The 24243-nt window shown below is 42.4% G+C and overlaps 1 protein-coding gene across 1 annotated transcript in view; it reads left to right on the top strand.

Moving 5' to 3' along the window:
• The window catches only part of Nipa1 (NIPA magnesium transporter 1), a 34853-nt gene extending 11611 nt beyond the window's left edge, over positions 1-23242 (top strand). Inside the window, exons 2-5 of the mRNA XM_048434743.3 lie at positions 2581-2628; positions 3838-3928; positions 12032-12192; positions 17318-23242. Coding sequence (XP_048290700.2) covers positions 2581-2628; positions 3838-3928; positions 12032-12192; positions 17318-17829 — 812 coding nt within the window. The 3' untranslated portion in view covers positions 17830-23242. The remainder of the gene's footprint in view (positions 1-2580; positions 2629-3837; positions 3929-12031; positions 12193-17317) is intronic.
• The last annotated feature ends 1001 nt before the right edge of the window (positions 23243-24243 follow it).

Below are 24243 nucleotides of genomic sequence, written 5' to 3'. Positions count from 1 at the left end.
TTCCAAGCGGTTGAAGAAGGAGAGAACAGTGCTGTAGTAGGTACTTCGGCTAAGGATGAGAGCATTGAGAGACTTCCTGCTTCCTCCCAGCTGCCCAGTTGTCAGGGGTTACAGGCTCAGAGCACATCTGCTGAAACCGCCGGGTTCTCGAGTCTGTAAACAGTGATTTGGACAAAGACACACGGAATGGGAAAAGAGATAGTTCCTTAGAAGACAGAAACAAACGAACTTGGAAATGAGGCAGAGCTAGCTGGGCCCAGGTATAGGTTCCAGAAGAGATCAAGATTGGGCTCTTGTTACCATTATGGGTCATTTATGTATTGTGCGGGTGTGCGTGCGTGTGTCCTTCCTTCCTTCCTTCCTTCCTTCCTTCCTTCCTTCCTTCCTTCCTTCCTTCCTTCCTCCCTCCCTCCCTCCCTCCCTCCCTCCCTCCCTCCCTTCCTTCCTTCCTCCCTCCTTCCCTTCCTCCCTCCCTCCCTCTCTCCCTTCTTTCCTTCCTTCCTTCTTTCCTCCCTTTTTTCCCAGACAGGGTTTCTCCGTGTTGTGGAACTCACAGAGATCCACCTGCCTCTGCCTCCTGAGTGCTGGGTTTACCGACTTACACTACTACCACCCAGCCATACTGCGCTTTCTTTGCGATGATGTGGTTTTGTTACATATGTATCCAGTGTTCAGGAAAGCTTCCTGTTTCCCCTTCATATTGGCTTCTTTCATGTGTTTATCCCAGTGCCTCTGGGATCTGTCCCTCTACCCTGTTATAGGTCTTGTTAATTCACAGGATTTCTCCTGTGGGCAATGGTTGCACTGTGGGTGGTCCTTGCTGGTAGCTGCCCTGCTACTTAATATCACCAAATTCCTTTCAAGAAACAACTTAGTGGAGAGTTTATTTCATAAGCCTTGCAGTGTAAGAGGGAATCCAGTCCACCGTGTCACAGAAGACAAGGTTACAGGTGCATAAGGCAACGTGTGGCTGCCCTCAGGAAGCAGAGGACCAGGCTATTAAACTGGAAGACACATTTGTAGTGACAAATGTCCTCCAGCGAGGCTCCACTTCCTAATGTTGCACATCTTTCCCACAGCACAGAAGCTGGGACAAGTGTCTGAACACATGCTTTTTGGGGGGACATTTCATATTCAAGCATAGCATCCCATCCTTGGTCGTATCATAATTCAAGATTCATTCACTCCAACTTGAGAAGTCCCCATGATGACTCATAGGCTTAATGTACATTCGTTGTGAGCCCGCAGAGCTGAGTTAAATCAGTGTAGCTTATGGTGAGGGGAGAGAACTGATTTCCAGAAATTGTTTGCTGACCTCTCTTTCTACATACACACACACGCATGCATGCATACATGCATACACACACACATACACACTCATGCATGTGCATACACACTCATGCACGCACGCATGCACTCATGCACACAAGAGAGCACACACACACATACACACACACACACACACGCATAAATTTCCCCCTTGTTCTTGAGAAAGGCTACCTTTTTCTAACTGCCAGAATTTGGGGAAATGGAGTTTCCTCTGTACTTGATAATCACCTTAAGGTCTGAGGAAAAAAATAACCCCACTCATAGCAGTAATAAACACAATTTTAAAATTAGAAGTCCCCATGAGGCAGGAGAAGAGGGTGGAAAGTCCCAAGAATATTTGTGCTTTAGGTGGTGACTTATTTCGCCAAAGAGAACCAATGTATGGGCAAGTTGTTTGTCTTTGGGGTCAGCCTATGTTGATTGAGAAAAACAAAACAAAGCACCCAACCACAACTTCCCTCCATTTAGTGGCGCCTCACATCTTTGGTAAAGATTACTTATGAGGTAAATAAGCAAGATAACAGTCATTCTTTCTTTTTTTTTACTTATTATTATTATTTAGTTTTTATGTGAAAGATTCTCTTTTAAGTGTCATTGTAAGTCTCTTACTAAATGACATACTGCTTTTTAAAAATAGTTAAGCAAAATTTTGATCACACAGACACACACACATGTCTCTGTGTGTGTTATGGGCATATGGCATGTACAGGTGTCTTCAGACACTGGAACAATGTTGGATCTCCTGAAGCTGAAGCTACAGACAGGTTGTCAGATGCCTGGGGTGGGTGCTAGACAATGAATTTGGGTTCTCTGCAAGAACATTAAGTGCCCTTCATTTCTGAGCCATCACTCCAGCACCTGTATATAGTTTATAGTCTATAAAACTGCTTCCAAAGGCCAGGGAGATGCCCCAGTGGGTAGGAATGCTTCATGTGCAATTATCGAGGCTGTTGAGTTCACTTCCTAGCACCCGTGTAGGAATCTGGGAATGGCTTCATGAGTATCTGTAACCCCAGAGCACGGACAGGTGAATTGCTGGGACTTGCTGGCCACCAGCCTAACAAAACTGAATTCCAGATTTTGGGAAAGACCCTCTTTCAAGGAAACAAGGAAATAGAGTGATAGAGTGGGGCGCTTGATTCCCTTCTCTGGCCTAAACATGTGCACAGGTGTGCACACCCCTACAGACGTGTGCATACAACACACACTAGTAAACCGACTTTTCCAATGTTCTTCTCATTTTCTTTATAGGTACTTCCTACTTAACGGACATTGTGTGGTGGGCCGGCACAATTGCAAGTAAGTGGTTTACATAGTGCAGATTCTCGTCTTTCTGTTGATTTTTAAAATTAGTCGTTTACTTGGACGGGGCTGGAAGGGACAAGAGAGTGTGACTTTGAAGGTCATCCTGTACTTCCTACTCAGATTCACTCTTTCCCGTTGTCCTTCCCTTTGGTGGGAGGGAGTAGATGGGAAAGTGTGGAACAGCTGACCTGGGAGGAGGAGGCAGAGGCTCCGGCTGCCCACTACATCAGTAGCCCTAGGCATGGAGAAACTAAAGCAGTTTCTTCTCCCTCTGTAGCAGAGCTGGTGCATTTGCTACTGTGCATGTTCAGCATGTCTTCCTCTGTGAGCACAGTTGATTTAACAGCGAAGTTCCTTGATGCAAAGGACAGATCAAAGATCATGTGCTGTAATTTAAAATAAATAAACTATATATTTTTTAAAAAAAACATGTGGTTTGCCATATATATTGTCTTTTAAGCAAAAAGCTTCATAGCTGAGGCTGAGTCTGCTCATTGGGGAACCCTTTTTTAAGCCCTGTTTAAGAGGAGCACCTGGGAGTCCTGTATAAGCCAGCTCCGGCCAGCTCTGGTCAGCTCCTCACACTGGAGGAGGTTTGAGGTCACTGGAAGGCAGCTGGGAAGGTCTGCACAACTTTTGGAGGAAAGATTGGTCACTGGGCGTAAAGTTGCAAGGAAAAGCATTAAGGTTCCTCAGTGTGCTACTGGATTATGTGTCTCTAGATATGAGACGACTGTGTATATCATAAAAATAGCAGAACACAGTTTGAGTGTTGGTACCATAACGCAATGAAGAATGTTTAAGTGGGTAGTTACATTTAATGTGATTGAAATAGTACACAACACATGTATGTGCCCCAGCATTACATGGTGTCCCGTGTACTACTTTTTTTTGCCACATTTTGGCTAAAAACAAGTAAATTAAGAATGTAGAAGTAAAAAGTATTTTAAGATAGAACTTAAACAGTGGAAATATGTTCAGTATTGTACTTGTTACTGTGGTAAGGCTGGGGCCGTTTCCATAAAGTTGAGGCGACTCTCCAGACCAGTTCAGAAGTTCTGCCATTGGGATTTGTGAACATGTAGATTTGCTTTCTCAGAAAGGATGCAAAGTAAGTCGTTTCAGAACAGGGTCTTGCAAAATCTTGATCATGGTAAGGAAGCCTGGTAATGGCAAATGGTATCCTTGTGATTCTCTTGACAGTGGCTGTTGGCCAGATTGGGAACTTCCTAGCTTACACTGCGGTCCCTACAGTCCTGGTGACTCCCTTGGGTGCCCTTGGAGTACCATTTGGGTGAGAACTGACATTCTCTTTTGATAGTTAATATTCAGGTTACATAAGAAAAAGTCTTTTGTTATAAATGTTTCTGTTAAAAAATAAAATTGTTGATGAAAATAGGTCTTTTATACTTAAGAGTTCATATTTTCACTTTAATTCTTTAAATGTATTTCTCTTTTTTGTTGTTTCATTTTGTTTTCGAGACATGGTTTCTTTGTGTAGACTTGGCTGTCCTGGAACTTGCTCTGTAGACCAGGCTGGCCTCAAATTCACAGAGATCCCTCTGCCTCTGCCTCTGGAGTAATGGGATCAAAGGCCAGGACCACCATACCCAACATTCTTTAAATGTATTTCTATGTAAAGAAATTGTATTTCGAATTCTGGTTTATTCATGGTTGTCAATGAATCTGATGCTGTTTACTCTCCTGGACTTTGTTCTGGAAAATGTCTTAGAACCCAGAGTCTTCCTGAAGCCATGCATGTTGTTCTGAGAAATCACGGTGCAAAATGTCAGTTTGTGTTCTGTGTGGACACTTAGCATCCCTGCTGGTCAGGCGTTCTCCCACCTCATTCCAGTGCTGCAGAAGGTGGGATGCATGACTTGCGGGCACCAGTGCATGTGGAAGAGGGTTTGTCACCACTGTCCAGCATGGCTGCTCCGCGCATGAGTGAGAACTTTGGGTTTTACTGGGGTAGGGGTGATCTCAAGGGGATCTTGGGTTGTACTGGGGTAGGCGTGATCCAGAGGGGATCTCACACACTCAAGTTTGAGTTTCATGGTCTGAAATACCTGTGGTGACCAGAAATTAGGGCTCCAGGAACTGGGACTGTGAGCAGGCTTGCTCTGCAGCTACCCAGTCATGGAGAGGAGGAAGGATATAAAGAGTGCCAGCTGTCAAAAGTCATCGCTTGTTAACTTGCTGACCTATGCCTTTTTCTCTTGCTGTGACAAAATGGTTGAGACTGGATTTTTTTTTTCCCTTAAAGAAACAAGGGTTTAATTTTGGTTCTTAGTTCTAAATACTACAAGTACAAGATTGGGCAGCCCATGTTTTTTTTCCTTTTTTCCTTTTGAGTCTGTAACTCTGACTGTCCTAGAACTTATTATATAGATCAGGCTGTCCTTGAACTTACAGAGATCTGCCTGTCTCAATCTCTTAGGTGTTAAGATTAAAGTTATATAGCCCCGTACCTAGATAAAAATTTATTTTTTTATTTTTAATTCTGTGTATATGTGTGGTCTGTGTGTGGGTATGTACACCCGAGAGTGCAGATACCTGGAAGTCCAGAAGAGGACATTGACTCTCCTGTCCTAACTGCCTGTCAGTACAGAAAAGAGTCTCTGTGGTAAATGTATTTATTTACCTTAAATTCTTTCTAAGATTCTGTGGTCTAGGAGCTGGAGAGATGGCCCAGCAGTTAAGAGCACTTGCTGCCCTTTCAGTGTTCAGTCCTGAGCATCTGTATGGGTGCACAGAACCGCCGGTATCTCCAGTTTCAGGGGTCTTTTTCGGTGTTCTGCCATCCTATGACACTGCCCTAGGTTAGGGTGCATAGGCTTCTATTCAGGCAAACATTCATACGCATGAAACAAAAATAAATAAAATCTCATGAAAAGATTCTCTGGTCTAAAAACTTCAACTGTTTTTCTTCACATTTTGAAAATAGATTTTTACCATATTGTTCTTATCCATACGTATGCTTGCTATTAATGTCGCTTGATGTCACTTGTATTTTGGGTGCCCCAGAAAGTCTGGGAGTGCAGGAATGGTGCTTATGCCTGAATCAATCCTTAACCTGCCCAAGTTATTTCTATGGAAGATAAGCTGAAGATAGTATATTTAATGCATACATCAATCCTCAATCCTCATGACCTTTATAGTTAGATAAACCACTGCTTTGATTCGACAAGAGATGTTATTTACCCAATGAAGTATAGGGTGGAGTTTTCTTTTGTTTTGTTTTTAACCCCTGTGCTTTTAGGGATCAAACACAGAATCATGTGCATGCTTCAAGCAATACACTATTGAGACCTTTTTTTTTAGTAGATAAATTAAACTGGAAAAAAGCTAAGATGGCAAGTATATGTATGCATGCATGGTTTATAAAAAGTTCTGTTAATAGTGGGTACATGGCTAAATTTACAAAGAACAGAAAAGAATACGGTACTAGAAAGAAAATCAGTTTATATTTCTGAATAGAACAGAGAACCCCCATAGGCCCATTCTTATATGTAACAGTTTAATACATGATAAAGTAATCATTGCAAAACATTTTAAATATAGGTAATGCATTTTAATGAACTTATTTGGAAATAATTTCTTGGTGCATCAAACCACATTAGTCTGGATGGAATCCATAGGTTCTCAGTCTCTGTGGAAACAAAAGCAGAACCTCTTTTTCAAAGCAACATATCCTTAAACCCAAATTCTGAAGTCATAATACCTTTATAATATACATGCTGGTTTAGCTTAGCAGCCCATACAATGAACTGTCTCTCTGTACTTAGAGCAGTTAAAAAAAATCAAAGAAAATACAATAGTATACATAATCCAGACTCTCTGTATATTCCATCTTTACATGGCTTATTTTTTTTTTTACTTCTTTAATCTATGGTTGTCTATACTCTGTCTCTTTAAAGACTTTGTTTTATTTTTTTAAAATCATTTACTTCCTTCTTTTAACTGTCTATTCTTTTTTTCTCTCTCCCAAGCCTATGTACATTTATCCAACACTGTGACCCATTTAGAGGTCTTTTCCACCTGAATTTGTCTTTATTGCATAATTCTTTTTTGACTAGGAGTACTTATTAAAATGCTAAGTGGCGTGGCTAGAACTAAGACTGCTTTGCTTTTTGACTCCACCCAGTCCAACATGGCAGAGGTCTGTTCAGCACTAACCCTGTGAGCCATGTTCACAGCCCCATTTTCACGTACATAGTGGGTCTGTGTTGCCATTAAGCAAGCTCTGCTCACAAACCCCATTTAAATGCTCCGTAGCTGGACCTCCTGAAAGAGTCAGAGCCATTGTGCTGGTGAACCAGGAAACCATGTATAGAAGCCGCGCAGTTTTTACTGTCTCTTAAAGGAGCCACGGTGCCTCTGTTTGCCACGAGCCCATCTAGAAAAAAAAACATTGTGGCTACCAAGAATCTGTGCTAAACTCTGTTTATTTTGTGTCTAGAATTCCTTCCCAAACTCTCTCAAGTTTTGTGTGGATGTAGTTGCCCCACATTGGTGGGCTATTCTGTTGGCAGAGACTGCTTGTTCGTTTCCCTGCCACCCAGATCTGAAATGATCACTCAGAAACTATATTAATTACAACACTACTTGGCCTATTAGCTTATGCTCATCCAGGCAGTATTAAATCAACCCGGTTGGTATTAGATTAAAGGAAGGGTATAGACTGAGGTTTCTATCCTGCCCGATTCCCACAGTCATTAACTCCCAAAGAAATCACACAGAGGTCTACATTAGTTATAAACCAATTGGCCCATTAGCTCAGGCTTCTAATTTACTAATTTTTATAACTTACATTAGCCTGTAATTCTTGTCTTAGTTAGTCACGTGGCTCGGTACCTTTTTTGGTGAGGCGGTCACATCTTGCTTCCTCTGTGGCTGTGTCACAACTGCAGACTGCTCTTCCCTCTTCCCAGAATTCTTCTATTCTCCTTGCCCCACCTCTACTTCCTGCCTGGTCACCCCACCTATACTTCCTGCCTGGCTACTGGCCAATCAGCATTTATTTAAAATATAAGTGACAGGGTATAGACCGTTGTCCTACAGCAGGAGGAGAGAAAGAAGAGAGGGAGAGATGGGGTTGTGGGGAGAGAGAATGGAAATAGGACAGTAGGGGAGAAAGGGTGGGGGATGGGGAAAAGTTACAGAGGAGAGCATATAGGGATTGCATTGGATCCAAACATATTACATGTATGGATATCAAATAAAATATTTAATAAGAGTAAAAATTTTATATCCAGTCTCACCAAAGTAAGTGAAATGAGAATAAACTCCACAAAAGAAGGGCAGCCACTCTCTGAAAATTGTGAAAGTCTTTCGCAGTCGCCAAGCAGGGTGAGCTCCAAAAGATATTTCTGTGTGGGTTTAAGGCAGAGGTAGGGAAGGACCTGCATTTATGGACCAAAAAAATAATATTACCACGATCATACTCAGATTAATCTGTAGGTTCAGCACAATTCTGTCAAAGTCCCATCAGAATTCTTCATAGAAGTTGTTACACTGTCCCTAAAATTTATAAGCAGGTGAAAAAAGTATAAGTAGATGAACGGTCTTGAAACTATAAAGAAAGGTGGAGGAATTTCAAAGCTGCTTTCAAAATCCAGTACTCAAGGCAAGCGTTGTGTATATGGCTCTGAGCCTAGCTTTTGGGAGCCTGACCCATGGCGGTTTCGAGGTTGAGATGGGACTGAACTTCACAGTGAGCCCTCATCTCACATCAAATAAAGACTACAATAACCAAAACTTGATGCTGGGTTAAGGAGAGGTGTGCCAATCAATGAAATAGGATTGGGATTGCAGGGATCAGCTCATAGTCAGTTGGCTTCTTGCCAGGAATACCGAGCTACCAGTATATGAAAGAATATGTTTTTTGCAGGATGGCATTCAAGGGCTTGGGCTGGAGCTCTTGTGTTCATGTTCACTAACGGTGCTCAGTGTTGTTCTAAGCACATACAAGGTCCTAAATTTGATCCCCAGCTCTGCCAGAGTGAAGAAACAAAACAGATGGTGCCAACAAACGGGATACCAACATGCAAATATTTAAAATTGTTGCCTCTGCCTCACCACACAAAAAGTAACCCAAAATACGTCAGAGAGCTAAAACTGGCAAACACTTGGAAGAAAACAGTTTAAATCACTGTGATTCTCTAAATCAGGGAATGGGGTATTTAAGTCTGATTCCAAAAATCACATGAAGGAAAAATAAACCAGATACCAAAATTGAAACCTCTGCTTCAGAAACATGAAAGTAGGAGGGAGACATGTTTGGGATGTCCAGGATGAGCAACAGGACAGAGTAGGGGTAGGCATACTCAAGATACAGTGTATCTCGTATGAAACTGATAAAGAATACATTTTAAATAAGCAGTGAGTCCTCAAGATGGCTCAGCAGGTAAAGGCAAACCTGATCTTTACTGCCATCAGGTTTGGCAGCAAACCTGATGGATGACCTAAGTTCAGTCCTGGGTGCAGGAAGAGAACAGACTCCTGTGAGTTGTCCTCTGACCTCCAGATGCATACTGTAGAATACATGCCCACACACGTGTACACACACAAACATACATGGCAAATAAATGCTTCAAAACCATGTTTCACAGGTTAACATCAAGAAAGAAAATTCAGAGTAGAAGAGAAATGTTTCAAATTATGTGTATGATAAGAAACTCGTCTTTTGGTATACGAAATTCTTACAGCTCATTAATAACCAAGCAGCTATTGCATTCTGATCTTTAGCAGTATGATAGGCGGTGATCTGGCCTTGTGGTGCAGGCTCATTGTCCTGCTTCTTTTGTTCATGGTAGCCCCTTTCAGTCATGGCACGGTCTGACAGATGTCCCAGGCAAACCTGGATCTGTTTTTTTTTTCTTTTCCTGTGACATTCCCCCTTCTCTCATTCCTGATTCTTAGGGCAGCAACATTGACCCCGATCTTAATTACTTTTCTATTGCTGCAATAAAACACTTTGATCAAGGCAATTTATAAAACAGAGTGTTGACTTTGACTTCAGATTTCCAAGGGTTAGAATCCACGATGGCAGAGCAAAGGAACAGCTGAGAGCTCATATCTTGATATAAGCGGGATGCTGAGAGAGGTACTGGGAGTGGCCCAAGTCTTTTTGAAACCTCAGAGCCCTCTCCCAGAGCCACACCTCCTCCGACAAGGTCACACCTCCTAATCCCTTTCCCAACAGTGCCACCAACTGGGGACCAAGCATTCAAAAACATGAGCCTGTGGAGGCCGTTCAAACCGCGCCAGCCCTGAATTAAGATCTAATCATGTTTTTCTTATTATATTGTGTCAATAATGCTGTTTATTTTCCTCACTGGAGTGCTAGGCCTCCTTCAGGACAAAGCAGCAGGTACAGTGTAGTGTACTCTGTGTGCTATACACAAAGTACTGCGTGGTAGGAGGGATGAACTACAGCCTTATGGGCATTTGTGTCCAGTGTTGGCATTCAGAAAATGGTGGTCCAGAAACTTCACGTGGCGAGCCTTTAAACTGTGGTCTCTTATCCATGCCTTCCTGCCCCGGTCTATCCAGTCGTCTTTCATTCTCTTTATTTCCCAAAGTACGAGTTAAGGATTTCTCCAATGTTCACTTACATGACTGAAGACATTTCTTGAAAAATAAATGTTGTCTTAAGCCCCTCCCTAAGTGTTTCTTCGAATAACTAGGAAAGCGTAGCCCCTGACAGTCTGATGAATCCAAGGTCGTTTCCCTGCCCAGATACCCTGTTCATATGCTTTTCTAAGGGCAGCTGATAGGATGAACTGATTATCTGCAAAAGACAGTTTTTGGGTCCCTCGCTTACCTGTGACCTGCTCGCTGCCTCCTCCCAATGCAGCAGAGAGGAGCCTCGTCCCATTGTGTCCCTAGCTTACCTGTGATCTGCTCCCTACCTCCTCCCAGTGCGGAGAGAAGCCTCGTCCCAGCCCCTTAGTCCCATATTCCCCTGCAGTCCCATTCTCCCCCGAAGACAATATTTAAGTTCTAACCATCTGGTGTTAATTTTTCTTTACATTTTTTTCTGGGTTTTGTTCTTAAGTATTTTTAATTAATTTTTTGGTTGGGACCCAGAGTAATGGGTTTCATTATGACCCTTTGGCACATACCTGTCACAGGATTTTGTTCTTTTATCCATCACGTACTATGCTGTCTAGGCCACCCTGCCCTTGCTGGGTCTCTCGTTCCTCCCAGATAGCCCTCCCTTCTGATTTTGTCTTGTCTGTTCCATTAACTTTCTTGTATTCCCATTCACCTTAGACCTCCTCTTTCCCTCTCTGGTGTCACTGGGCGTGCTGGGATGCCTAGCTCTTGATGGATATTTACGATCTGAACTACCTGAGTGTAGTTCATGATTTAGGACTTGAGAGGCTGAAGCAGGAGGACTGCCATGAGTTCCAGGCCAACCTGGGCTGCACAATGAGATTCCATCGCATTGTCTTCTTTACCCTAAGAATTACAAATGACAGTACACATCGAGTAAGTCTAGGTACATCTCTTCCTGTTAATTTTCTGTTGTCTCTTTCAGCGAGGAGAAGGGATGTTTCTCCTGCCTCTTCATGAGCTTTATAGTCTTAGCTTCGGTGGTGATCCTGTCTGGGGCCTTATTTTTCAAGGAAAGTAACCCAGTACATCCGTGAACCTGTTGCATCCTGTTCCTGGATGTTCATGTCTGAATGTCTCCAGCATAGATAATAGCAATATAGGAATTACCTAATGCAAGCCCAGTATTCCCAATTCAGGTTTTATACTGACACTAAAGGGAAATAAGAGAGTAAACATATTGATGTCTTATGAATTTATATATTATTTTTATCTAAAAAATGTACTATATTTTTTAAGTTTTGAGTACTAGTGAAAAATAGCCACTATATTGTGCCTATCATGCTTTGGTTACTGTTAGTATTTTTGCATTTTTCTTTGGTTTCTGTGTATGTGTGCTTATAAATAAAAAGGGATATTTTTAACTTTTGGCCAATCATAAAACTTCCTCTTATCCGTGAGGTAATTAAGACATTATACATTAATATGAGTTAAGATATTATAAACTACATATTGCTATGCATGAAAATGATACAAAAACCCAATTGGTTAAAATAAAACTTTAATAGATTTCTGATTGGAAATTAGTTCTTCTATTTGTAAAAACTAAATGCCGGGCTGGGTGTCCATGTTGCTCAGTGTTAAAGCATGTGCGGGGCCTTGTATTAGATTCTCAGTGCCAAAATACAAATAAAAACATTAAAAAAAACCCTCAATGGAAATAAAATACATCTAGACATAAGATACAAGTCTTCTAGATAAAGTATCTTTAATTAGCAGAAACAAGTCATAGAGTTTGTTTTAAACTGTAATGATTTCTTTTATTTAATTGAAGGTCCATTTTAGCTTCTTATCTTCTGAAGGAAAAACTCAACATCTTGGGCAAGTTGGGGTGTCTGCTGAGCTGTGCCGGCTCTGTCGTGCTCATTATCCATTCCCCGAAGTCTGAAAGCGTGACAACTCAGGCCGAGCTGGAGGAGAAGCTGACCAATCCAGGTAACTCCTAGCCGTGTGGCCTGTCTATTTCCCAAGGAATCCAGACAGCTCAGGATACCACTCCATCCTGATACCTCCTGGCAGGGCAGGTGGGCCAGATCTGCTCGGGTTTGTCACCACAGATCTTGACTGGCAGTCCATTTTGTCTGCGCATATCAGCTGGCGATGAGTAAAAGCCTACCCAGTTTTCAGAGGTACTGTAAATTTGGCTGGATTCCCTAGAGCGTTCATAATGACAATAGCTAAGGCTTTATTACCCTGTTTTCTTAGTTACTTTTGTATTGCTGCAAGAGAATACCATTACCAGTGCAGTTTATAAAACAAAGCATTTAACTGTGCTTATGGTTTCAGTGGTTAAGAGTCCATGATGGGGAAGTAAAGGAATGTTGGCCAGAACAGCTGAGAGCTCACATCTTGATTCACAAGCTAGAGTCTGAGAAAGCTAATTGGGAATGGCTTGAGTCTTTTGAAACCTCAAAGCCTGCCCTCAGTGACACACCTCCTCCAACAAGGCCACACCTCCTCATCCTTCCCAAACAGTTCCACCAACTGGGGATCAAGTCTTGAAATATACAAGCCTGGGTGGGGGGTCATTCTTATTCAAACTACCACATCTGCAAACGTTTCACATTTTAATTTTTTTTCTTTTTTTTTAATTTTTTTTCTTTTTTTCACATTTTAATTTTGACTTACTCTCATCAAATTCAAAGTATTTTCTGAGTATGCATATACTCTTTATAAAGAGTATAAAGGTATTAAAAAAATAGACCATTCTGTGGAGTAGACAAGAGTGCCTAAAGGGTTCCTATGCTAACCAAAGGAAAATATTCATAGGTTACTTCTCCACCCCTGTGCTAGGAGTTGAACCCTGGCCTGTGCAGACTAAATAAGCGTTGTACCGCTGAGCCATATTTTCAGTCCATTTACTTTTGATGAGTGTGAATGATTCCCTTATGTTGAGATACTAACTTTCTTACGCATTTGTAATTTATTTATGTATAATTATGGCTATCCGTTTTATTATTATGTACGTAGATGCCCTTGGAAGCCAGAGGTGTCAGATCCTACAAGGACTGCAGCCACATTCAGTTGTACGCATCTCCATTTGGGTACTGAGACAAAATTGGTGTGAAATTTTAACTTTTGGTCCATCTCTCCAGTCCTATGTATAAGTAGATATCATGAAAATATTAAGAAAATATAAAATGGTATGGTCTGGCTACTTTCTTAGGGAATAGCTTTTCTTTCTTTCCCCCCTTTTTTCTTCTTTGTTTTGTTTCTTTCTTCTCTTCATCCACCTCCTCCTGTTCTTCTTCTTTTTCCTAGTCAGGGTCACAGTATGGAGCCTTCGCTAACCTGGTGCTTGTGATGTAGCCCAGGGTAGCCCCACACTTGAGGCAGTCCTCCCGACTTGACTGCTGAGATGACAGGCATAGGACCCACATCCAGCTATGTTTTGTTGTTGACTTTAAAATGTTTTTGATATATTTATTTTTTGAGAATGTCTTGTACGTATACACAATTCAATTCTATGGGCAGGAGGGATGGTTCAGAGGCTAAGTGCACTTGTTCCTCTTCAGCAGAGTGAGGTGTGATTTTTTTCCCAGCACTGACATGGTAGCTCACGGTCATTTGTAACTCAGTTCCCGGGATCTGATGCCCTCTTCTGACCTCCTCAGGCACCAGGCCTGTAAGCAAGCAGTACACAGACATACAAGCAGGTAAAACACTCATACACATGAAAAAAATATAAAACAAAACATGGCACTTTGGTAAAAAATCTACCCTCATTCCCTTCTCTCCAGCTCCTCCCATATCCCTTCACCCTCTCAACTGTGTGCTCCTTCTTTTAAGCTACAGAATCCACTCAGTGCTGACAGTATTTGCATGGCACAGCTCCCTCCCTCCCTCTGTTTCTAAAGGCACAAACAACACGATTAATTTTTGCCCCAGAGGAAGTTTAAACCAGCGCTTGATTATATTTCCAAACTCCCTGATATATGATGCCTAGGGCCGGAGAGATGGCTTAGAGGTTGAGAGCACTGGCTGCTCCTCCAGAGGACCCAGGCTCAATTCCCATGGCGGCTCACAACTGTCTCTAACTCCTGTTCCAGGGGATCTGACACCCTCACACAGATACACATGCAGACAAAAAAAAAACAACAAAAAACAGTGCACATAAAAGTAAATATTTTTTTTTAATACACGATGCCTGATTTTCAGAGATGGAAACTCAGAGGAAATGTCCCGTAAAGATATTTATAGAAAGAATAGTGGACTGGGTGTGCATTTCACTGCTGGAATAGCAAGACCCTGGACAAGATGCAGAACACCACAGCAAGGAAAGGAGATTCTTGAGCGTGCTCTGATGTGCACGTTCTCTGGGCTGGAGCTTCATTCCAGAAAGCAAAAGCTTGCGCCCTGGAGAGAAAACATATGACTTGTTTAATGTGCAAAGGACAGATTTAGAGACAAAATATGGCTAGATAGTATATCCATGATGTAAGTTTCATGAGGTTGAGTTACAGAAGAGAAAATATCTAAACTAATTCCTTGAAATAAGACAACAGTAATAAGACAACAATGTGGCTGGTGTTCTTTTCCCTTCTCCACCCAAATAGCTGTGCTGCCTCTTCTGTCCTTCTCACGGCTGCCTGTGGTGAGACCTGATTTTGCTAACCTCTACTACCCTTGTTTTCAGTTCCTGCTGCCTCACCCCTCTCGATTCCAAAGACCCTTCTGCCATCTGATTTTGTCCCTTCCAGCTTCAAGGCTCTTAGTATCCACCCCTCGCATGAGATCACATTCGCACTGTGCTGCGGATCCCGTATCTGTTCACTTGCATTCAGGCCCCTTTGGATTTTCTCCTCACACCCCTAAGCCTGTCCCACAATCAGGCAGTACTCTGTGCTTACACGTGCCAGTCCCTCTGCCCTCCACTGCCACTTTGCCAGTTTCTAGGTGAGGCTCTCGGACAGCTTTTAACCCTCCTTCCGTTGACTCTTTCCCGAGTCTGCCTCCAGTGCAGGGCTGAATAGTTCTCTTTTCTCACTCCTGAGGGCCTGGGTTCCCTCTGCCTGGTTGCTTGCATGCATGCCTGCTCTGAGAGGTTTGCATTTCCAGCTGGTTTCTAGATCTGTGAAGTCCAGCGTGTGAAAGACAGCCTTGTATATGGGACTTCAGAGTAGTCAATATATGATATAATTAATATAATAATAAATGTAGCAGGAGTCTACCTTCTAAGGTTAGCGCTCAAGTACAGCTATAGAAAAAGGCATATTGAAGTTGGCAGAACCACCCGAAATGTGAGGGTTGGATAAATGTGGTAGCTGTAGATCTCAGCTGCTAGGGGATGTCATGTTCCTGACTTACTTAGAGCCTATGCCATCGGTGTGAGCACTATCGGTGGTGTGACCTGAAGTCCTAACCACGGAAAGAACAATCATCTCAGTCCACATGGAACTTGTATGTGCGAACATTTTAACATGTATGAAAAATGGACAAGGACTACTTTGTTCTATTTCTAGTTCGGATCATCGTAACTAGATTTCTTACATCGATGTCCGAGGAGACATTCAGAAGTTGTGAAGGATAGAGAATAACTTACGGTTGTGTGTGCTCTTTGTACCCCACTCACACCCATTGTGTGTGTGCCCTAAAGCGATGGTCTCAACCTTCCTAAAGCTATGACCCTGGAATATAGTTCCTCGTGGAGTGGTGACCCCAACCCTAAAATTATTTTCGTTGCTATTTCATAATTGTAATTTTGCTATCTTTGTGAATCTTATATAAAAATCTGTGTTTTCTGATGGCCTTAGGCAGCCCTTTATGGAGGGGTTCGACCCTTTTAAAGGGATTGAGAACCACCGCCCTAAAGGTTGTGTGGACTTAGACCCGGCACACTAAGATGATTCTCACTTTAGCGTATGTCCTCTGTCACGCCCTCGGCGTCATCTGTCTGGTAGGGATCCTGCAATTGACTCTGAAGGAAGAACTCCTCCCACGGCTGGGTGCACCTCCAGTCTTAGCCATGCACATGCTGAGTTGGGGGGTCCTTTGAGCCTAGGTGTTCCAGACCAGTCAGAATGACAAGATAAGTCCCGGTCTGTAAAAAAAACATAAAGTCCATCATGTGACTAGCTTTGTTTTAAACCTGTTTTTGTGGCTGTTGATGATACTGACAGAGCAGGTCATATGGACATCAGCTGTTCAGACACTGGGGAGCCAGTTGTGGTGGCGCACGCCGGTAGGATTTGCTGAAGGAGGCAGAGGCAGGAGCATCATGAGTTCGAGGCCAGCCTGGGCTACACATTTTTTGGGCTGGAGAAATGGCTCAGCGGTTAAGAGCACTGACTGCTCTTCCAGAGGACCCGGGTTCAATTCCCAGTACCCACATTGCAGCTCACAACTGTCTGAAAATCCAGTTCCAGGGGATCTGACACCTTCACACCAATGCACATAAAATAAAAGATAAATAAATCATAAAAAATTTTTAAAAAAGACACTTGGGAGCAGGATTTCACGTTTTTATCGGGAGCCCCAGAGGGCTTCCGATCAATGGAGTTGATCACAATTTCTTCAGCTACTCCAGACTTGGAGACCTGGGGGTAGCTTTTTTCATTAGAACACCCCTCCATCCATTTGGAGGGTGGTGGGTAGCTATGGCCTGGTTGGATAGGGTGAGGCAAAGGCAGAATTATAATGAGGTCTTTAATGGAAAAGGACACAAGGCAAAGATTCCTTGGCACCCGCGTACCTGGAAAAGACAACAGCTCTTCTGGCCTAATGTCATCCTGGTGGCTGCCGTGGCTTGGACCTGCACATTGCTTTTTACCATGCTGAGGGTCAAACCCAGGGCCTTAAGGATGTGGGACGAGTGCTCTACCACTGAGCCACATTCCGGTTCCTCTGACGGTGCACAATGAACGACGATGAGAAGAGTTTTGTGGGATGGACCTAGTGGATACACTGATCAGGCTGGAGCTGTGGGGTGCTTGCCTAATCTCTCTCCCCCGACAGAAGGGGTGGCTGGTTAGGGATCAGAAGCTGGCTCAGCTCTGCCATCTGAGAGGGTGGTGTCTGGCGGGCCGGCTTCCCTGGTCACGGTGTCCCGTCTGTCTTGCAGTGTTTGTGGGTTACCTGTGCATTGTGCTGCTCATGCTGCTGCTGCTGATCTTCTGGATTGCGCCTGCCCACGGGCCCACCAACATCATGGTCTACATCAGCATCTGCTCCCTGCTGGGGAGTTTCACTGTGCCTTCCACCAAGGGCATTGGGCTGGCGGCCCAAGACATCTTGCACAACAATCCATCCAGTCAGAGGGCCCTCTGCCTGTGCCTTGTGCTCCTGGCGGTCCTGGGCTGCAGCATCATTGTCCAGTTCAGGTACATCAACAAGGCCCTGGAGTGCTTCGACTCCTCTGTGTTCGGGGCCATCTACTACGTCGTGTTTACGACGCTGGTCCTGCTGGCTTCAGCCATCCTCTTCCGGGAGTGGAGCAATGTGGGCCTGGTGGACTTCCTGGGCATGGCCTGTGGATTTACAACTGTCTCTGTGGGCATTGTCCTTATACAAGTGTTCAAAGAATTCAATTTCAACCTTGGGGAGATGAACAAATCTAATATGAAAACAGACTAAGATGCAGCCACGGGTTGGGGGTGTGAAGAACAGGCGGCAGAGGGGGTCCGTGGTTTTGACTAGATGTCCAGTAGAAAGGACTCTCAGTGAGAGTTGCCTGTGCACTAGTGACCTAGTGAACGCTAGGGAGCCTTGCTTCGCACCAAGGTGGGGTCCAGCCCTCTCCCGCACCAAGCTCCCAATGGTTGTCTGGGTGTAAACTCTCTCTGATGAGACAAATCCTGTTTTCATTTCCATTAACCTAGAAGCTTTCATAATTACTTGTTTAAAAACATTTCAACATAATTTAACCAGATAATAAGGGTGAGGTCTTTCTAGTTAGTCCTCGTAGGAGAGCAGACATTCTTACCTAAGTACCTTGGGAAAGGAAGAAACTCGTGAAACCTGACCCTCTACAGTAAGTGTGACTGACGTTGTCTTCATGTTAAGCATGTATAACATTCAGATAGTTTACTCAAATAAGAGGTATGTGAATTGAGTTGTTTCCAGTCCTTTAACAACCTGACTCTCCTACATGGTCCCCAAGACAGTGGTGAGCAGAGAGAGAGGATTTCATGAGGGGGATGCAGTGTTCCATTGACAGGGTGACTTTCCAATTGCTCACATCGATTTTAGTGCCTTTATCATTATCATTTGGGTGACTTAATTTAACTTTTGCTGTGTATGTGTTACGTGTTCTAATTATAGATAATGTAAAGCACTTAGAAAAAGCATTGTCTTCAGTGGAAGGTAGTGAAAACTACAGACACATAAGATTGCAGAGTGACCCATTTCACTATCATTGTCCAATTAAGGACAACTGATGAAGTTCAGAGAGATGTTTTATTTACATTTGACCTATGTTCCTTGGATCCATTATGAAAAACTGCCCGCTTTCTGTTTCAGGAGGCGTTGTGGCCATTCAGAAGAAATACACTATTATACTTGACAATAAGGTTGTTAAATTAGAGAGTGTCTGTCAAGTATATCCCACAAGAGTTTAGTAGAAGTCCCTCCAGACAGGAACAGGTATCAGGACTGCTTCTACAAAGGGTAATGTGTAGATTCTTTCGAAGGGGCTTTCAAGCAAAGGTGAGAACAATTTCGCCTTCCTGTTGTTTGACGTGGTAGAACCTCCTCAAGTTCTTACCAGGCATCTTATTAAACGTTCTGACTGTAGGCAAGACCCTGGGTTTGATACCCTGCATCGGAAACAAGCAACAAGACAACACAGCCTTCTTAAGTGGAAAATAACTGTAAATCATGCAGTGTTTTAGATTAGAAACCATTCTTCCATCCATAGTAGCCTTCCCTGCGCATTAAATTGGAGCAAGGTACAAAGTGATGCAATATAGCATTATGTTGTGATGTTCTGTATTCCACATGCTTTGTTTTAGATAAATGGAATGTGCCAAGTTTAAAAATGGGGATGGATAAAGTAAATTAGCTGAGGTAGAACGTGAGTTTTAATAATACCCGATTGAACTTCTCACTAAGACAAAAATGTGCTTTCCCATATCAAAAGGGCATTTCTAAAGTAAAGACCCAGAGAACAGTTCACTGAACCTTAGAACAAAAAGGGTAAATAAAGTGCTAGTGTAACATAAAGGAATCTGGTTGTCTGGCTCGTTTGTCAGATTCAATGAATTGATTGTACGAATGATGACCTTGGTGTATTAGTCATTGATTGTGAAGAACGGCGGCAAAATGGTTTAAACAATTGACAACCTTGCGCAAAGCAATAGTTCGTACATGTTCAGGTTCATTCTTCTTTTGTAAAAGCGCTTGATTTTTTTGATCATCAGTATTATTAGGAATATAAACCTTAATTTATTGAATTGGAAAGTGTTATATAGCAGGAGCGATATAATTTTAATATTAAGGTAATAATATAGCTATATTAGTATAAGGAGGACATTTGTAATGTGGAAATTACCCTGTTTGTTTTGCTGCTTACTGTGGAGCTTAGTTTAAATGCATCTGTTGATGTTCCTGAGACTTTTAATCCACGATTATACGCCATGACTATCCAAAGGTATTTTGTTGTGTGTCAATCAAAATTTCATAGTACTAATTGTTCTCCTAAGTTCTAGAACAGGGAGATCACCCAGGTTTCCATTGAGTTGGCAGATTGCTTCAGCAGGATTCATGCCTTTGTTCTAAAGGAACTCATTGCTTTTCAGGTCTGAGAATAATGTTCTACTAACCGTCAGGAATCGGGTCTAATTTTTAGATTCAACATTTTTTTTTAATAGCTTCAGTACTATGGTCAAAATTTTTAGATTTAACATAGTGCACATATGTGTATACTCTTTTATAAATTCAGTTTTCACAATTCACTTGGAAATGCAAAAGAAAGTAAGAATTCCCAAGTAAGACCTTTGGGGAAAAGTCTAGAATGCAAAGGAACCTCCTATTGGTTTCTCCCGTAGGAAGCACTTTAATTTGTGGGATTTTATTTCTGATGAAACTTAAGAAAACATGCCAACTATGTACTTCTTTCAAGTCTTTAAAATCATCAAAATAAGAAATGTTGGTAGCAATGTAGAGAATTCCTTTTGGAAGACATTTAGGCCATTTCTCTCCTTTTCTACCTGGACAAGGCCTTTGCTCATAAATGTCTTTACGTTTGAAAAGGTTGTTTTCTGTTTTGAGTATTGATCAGGTGTAGGATCAGTGAGGCATTCCTGCTGGAACCCAGATGCAGGATGCCATCTGGAGCATCTTTCTAGTCTGCACAAAGGCTGTGTCTATGGAGGTTCTTGAGGAGAAAGACATAACTGCCCACACTGGGACCTTTGGAGAAGAACAGTTTTCCAGTGTCCTAGCTATCACTAAGACTCTCATTACAGTTGTTGCTGTTAGAATCTCAGTAAAATACATTTGGCTGCTGCGTGTTCAACAGTAGGGTCCTGTTAAGTAAGGTCCTGTGTCAGCCATTTTGTTCTGCTTTATTTTATTTCCGGCTCATCACAGAGATAATATATTGATGTTTTCCTTCATTAAGTTTCATGTCTGTTTTCTTATTTCTTGTTGTGGTATTCGGAAGTTGAGTGCTAAGCATTGTGTGTGCTAGGCAGAGTTTTACCTTGGAGCTACACCCTAGCCTGCTCGTGTCTACTTTAGATAGACCCGTAAACAAACGTGCAGCGGCAGAGCCTCTTCCTTTGTCCCCACTCAGCTGCTGGTAAATGCTGTGCTGGACTTTTTGAAACTGGTCTCCAGGTGTCTGTCAAGTACTCGGATGCAGTGCTTTCTAGATGTGGAAAAACAAATGGTCTGTGAAAACAAGTATGGAAGAGCATCGGCTACTGTCCTGCTGTATAATTTGCTTTCTCTTTACCCCTTAAAAGGGGTCATTTCATGTATCCCAGGCTGGCCTTGAACTCCCAATCGTATTTCTTCAACCTCACTGCTGGGATTACAGGCATATGTCATTACACTGGGCCTCCTGAGTATTATCATTTTTGTTGGCAGTGATGCTTTTCTTCTACACTGATCTAGCAGAGCAGAGTTCCTCTCTGACGCCTACTTGGTCTTGGTCAGTATTCTCGTGACCTTTAGGAAGACCTCATGACTGTATGAATGAAACCTAAGGAAGTATTCTCAGTGTGTCTGACACCAAGGAGCTTGCTCATCTCTTAAACAGGACGGGGAGAATCTTGGTGTTAAGCATTCTCAGGGACCAAAACTGTATTATTAGTTCCTTAGCACAGACTTTCTAAGGACATAGCCACATTTTTCCTTGGTTTTATTTACTCATGGCAAGATTCTGTTGAGTTGACAAAAGGCCACTTGGCACACCAATCCCATTACAAGCCAGTTTACCACACAGCAGGCCTAATCTTTTTGTATTTCTCCTTGACACATGACAGATGTTACTGGTGAATTTTAAGAATATGTTATTTAGCTCTTAAGTGATTTTTCACATCTGGCAAGATTCATATCATATATTATTAAGAATTATAGGGATAGTAATGAGCATTTGGTCCAATATCACTACTCATTTTTGTCATACACATTTTTCTTATGTTATCAAATGCAACAAAAGAATATTTTTTAAAAGTAATAGCTGTTGCATCAAAAGATATCTATTTAAAAAATTGATATTCTGTAGAAAAAGATGACCATGTAAATAAACATCTATTTCAAATGTACCCAAAGTAATTTAAAAGTATAGTCATAGGCCATGGATTCAGTAAGGATTTATTTATTTGTTCATTTTTAAAGATTTATTTTTATTTCATGGTTGTGTGGGCATTTTCCTACATGTGTGTATGTGCATCACCTGCATGCAGTACCGGCTGAGACCAGAAGAGGGAGCTACCACTGCTTGTTCATCACCACACTGGCTCTAGGAACCCAACCTAAGTCCTCTGCAAAAATAGCAAATGGTCTTAAGCACTAAGCCATCTCTCCAGATCCAGAGGACTTATTTTTTTTTTCTTTTCCCAATATTCTCCCGATTTGTGAAAATATGTGTAAGTTTTTTAACCTTCCTGTGCCTCAGTTTTTCTACCTCGAATGTTGAGGGCAGGTTCTTCAGGTTGATGGATTTTGAACTGAGAGTGTGTTTGATCGTACTCTGGAAGTTGTAGGTAGGAGGACAATGCTGAGAACTGCTCTGGAACATGTGTGACGAAACTCAGCTTGCAGACTTTGGAGCCTGCTCGAGACGCCTGAAGAGCATGGAGCCTTGAGCGCCAAACAGCTAAAGGGAACACTGAGTATTAAGTTTGCATGATTCGGTAAGACTTCATCTTGTTGTACAATGAGGAAATAAAACATGGACTTCAAAAAGAAAACCATTGAAAGATCAAATTATGACAGCGCGATAGTTCCTTTATGTTCTACTTTGGTTTCTGTGCTGCATGTGTGCCCCATCGAATCTGTTGCCTTGAGTTTGACATGAGAAACACTGAACTTCCTGCTTTTACGCACCTTAGCCCTGATGCCGAATTGTCTGATGCCAGGGAAATGTCAGGAGCTCCCTAAACACTAATGCCAAAGAGTCTCCTTGAAGAATTCAGATTTCCTTTGTTAGAAGACCTTGCATTTCGCTCCTACGGTGTTTGTGCACTTTACAAAAATTTAAAACTGTGGCTCTTTAGTTGTGTTCCTTGTTTCCTTTTTAAGAGGATAATTTTTATTTCATCATGAAATTAATATAATGAGAGAAAGAAACGGAGATCAAAAAGAACATCAAATGTTGGTTGCATAAAAGGTTTTTTTCCTAACATAAACATAGTAGGGGAAAATGTTTCCAGTTAGTTCACATACATAATAATCAGTGTCTAAGACTCGCGTACATTTTGCTTCATAGAAGTAGTCATAGCATGTTATAATTGTCTTATGTAATAAAAAGGCTATTAAGTTTTCCAATAATATTTATTATCCTGTATATGTTTTAAAATAAAGTGACATTTCTAGCTGAGTATGTGTTGGCTTTTCCCACTGCCTGGGATTCTTATGTACTTTCAGGCTCTATGTCATCCCACTGTGTGACCTTTCTGTTTCATTCATGTGTAAGCTGGGCATGGTGGTGCACACCTTTCCTCTCAGCTTCCAGGAGGCAGAGACCTGCAGATCTCTGAGTTCAAGGCCAGCCTGGTGTCCACAGTGAGTCCCAGAACAGCCACGGTTACATAAAGAACCCTTGTCTTCAAAGAAAATTATGTGTATGTGTGCACCCAAGTATTCTTATGTGTACCGTATGCATGCAGTGCCCAAGGACACTAGAAGGTGGCATTGGTTCTCCTACAACTGAAGCTTGAGGCAGCTGTGAACTGTTTGATGTGGGTGCTGAGAATCAAACCCTGGCTCTCTGCAAGAGCGGCAAGTGCCCTCAGCCTGAGCTATTGCTCTGTCTCACAACACATCACATGTTTACTGGATAAACTTAGAGCACAACCACACCAATGTATGGTTAAGCAGAAGGTTCCTGTCGTAGATGTGGGGAGAGAACAGCCAGAGACATCTGGGAGAGTCTAGAGCAGAGAGAGAGAGTAGACTGAACATGGCCAGCTGATTAGACCTAGCCATAGAGATGGAGGTGGGGGGAAAGCAAGAGAGGGAGACAAAGAGGACCAAGAGAAGACCCAGAAAGAGGGGCAAAAGAAAGTGCTTAGCCAAAATAGCAGGTAATAAAGGAGAAAGGAGTAGCTGGGGAGAGGGGAGCTCCTGAACTGGAGAAGGGGAGAAGAGTTAGGTACTTGTGATACTGAGGGAACCTGGAGGCCTGCCTGCACTTTGACATGTTAATAGATACCATAGGTAGCTGTAGGTCAGAGGGGTCAGAGAAATGGCTCTTTTGGTAGAGAAGAACCAGCAAGTTCCTGAGAAATGCTGACTTTTATCTAATCACCAGAATTTGGAAACCAGGAATTTCCTTTGCATCTGACATTAGTTCATTTGTGGATCTGTTTTGGGGGTGGA

The sequence above is a fragment of the Myodes glareolus genome, chromosome 24 (assembly GCF_982192425.1).
Source record: "Myodes glareolus chromosome 24, mMyoGla1.1, whole genome shotgun sequence".
Taxonomy (NCBI): domain Eukaryota; kingdom Metazoa; phylum Chordata; class Mammalia; order Rodentia; family Cricetidae; genus Myodes; species Myodes glareolus.
Note: the sequence above shows the minus strand (reverse complement) of the source record. Positions and strands in the feature narration are given on the sequence as shown.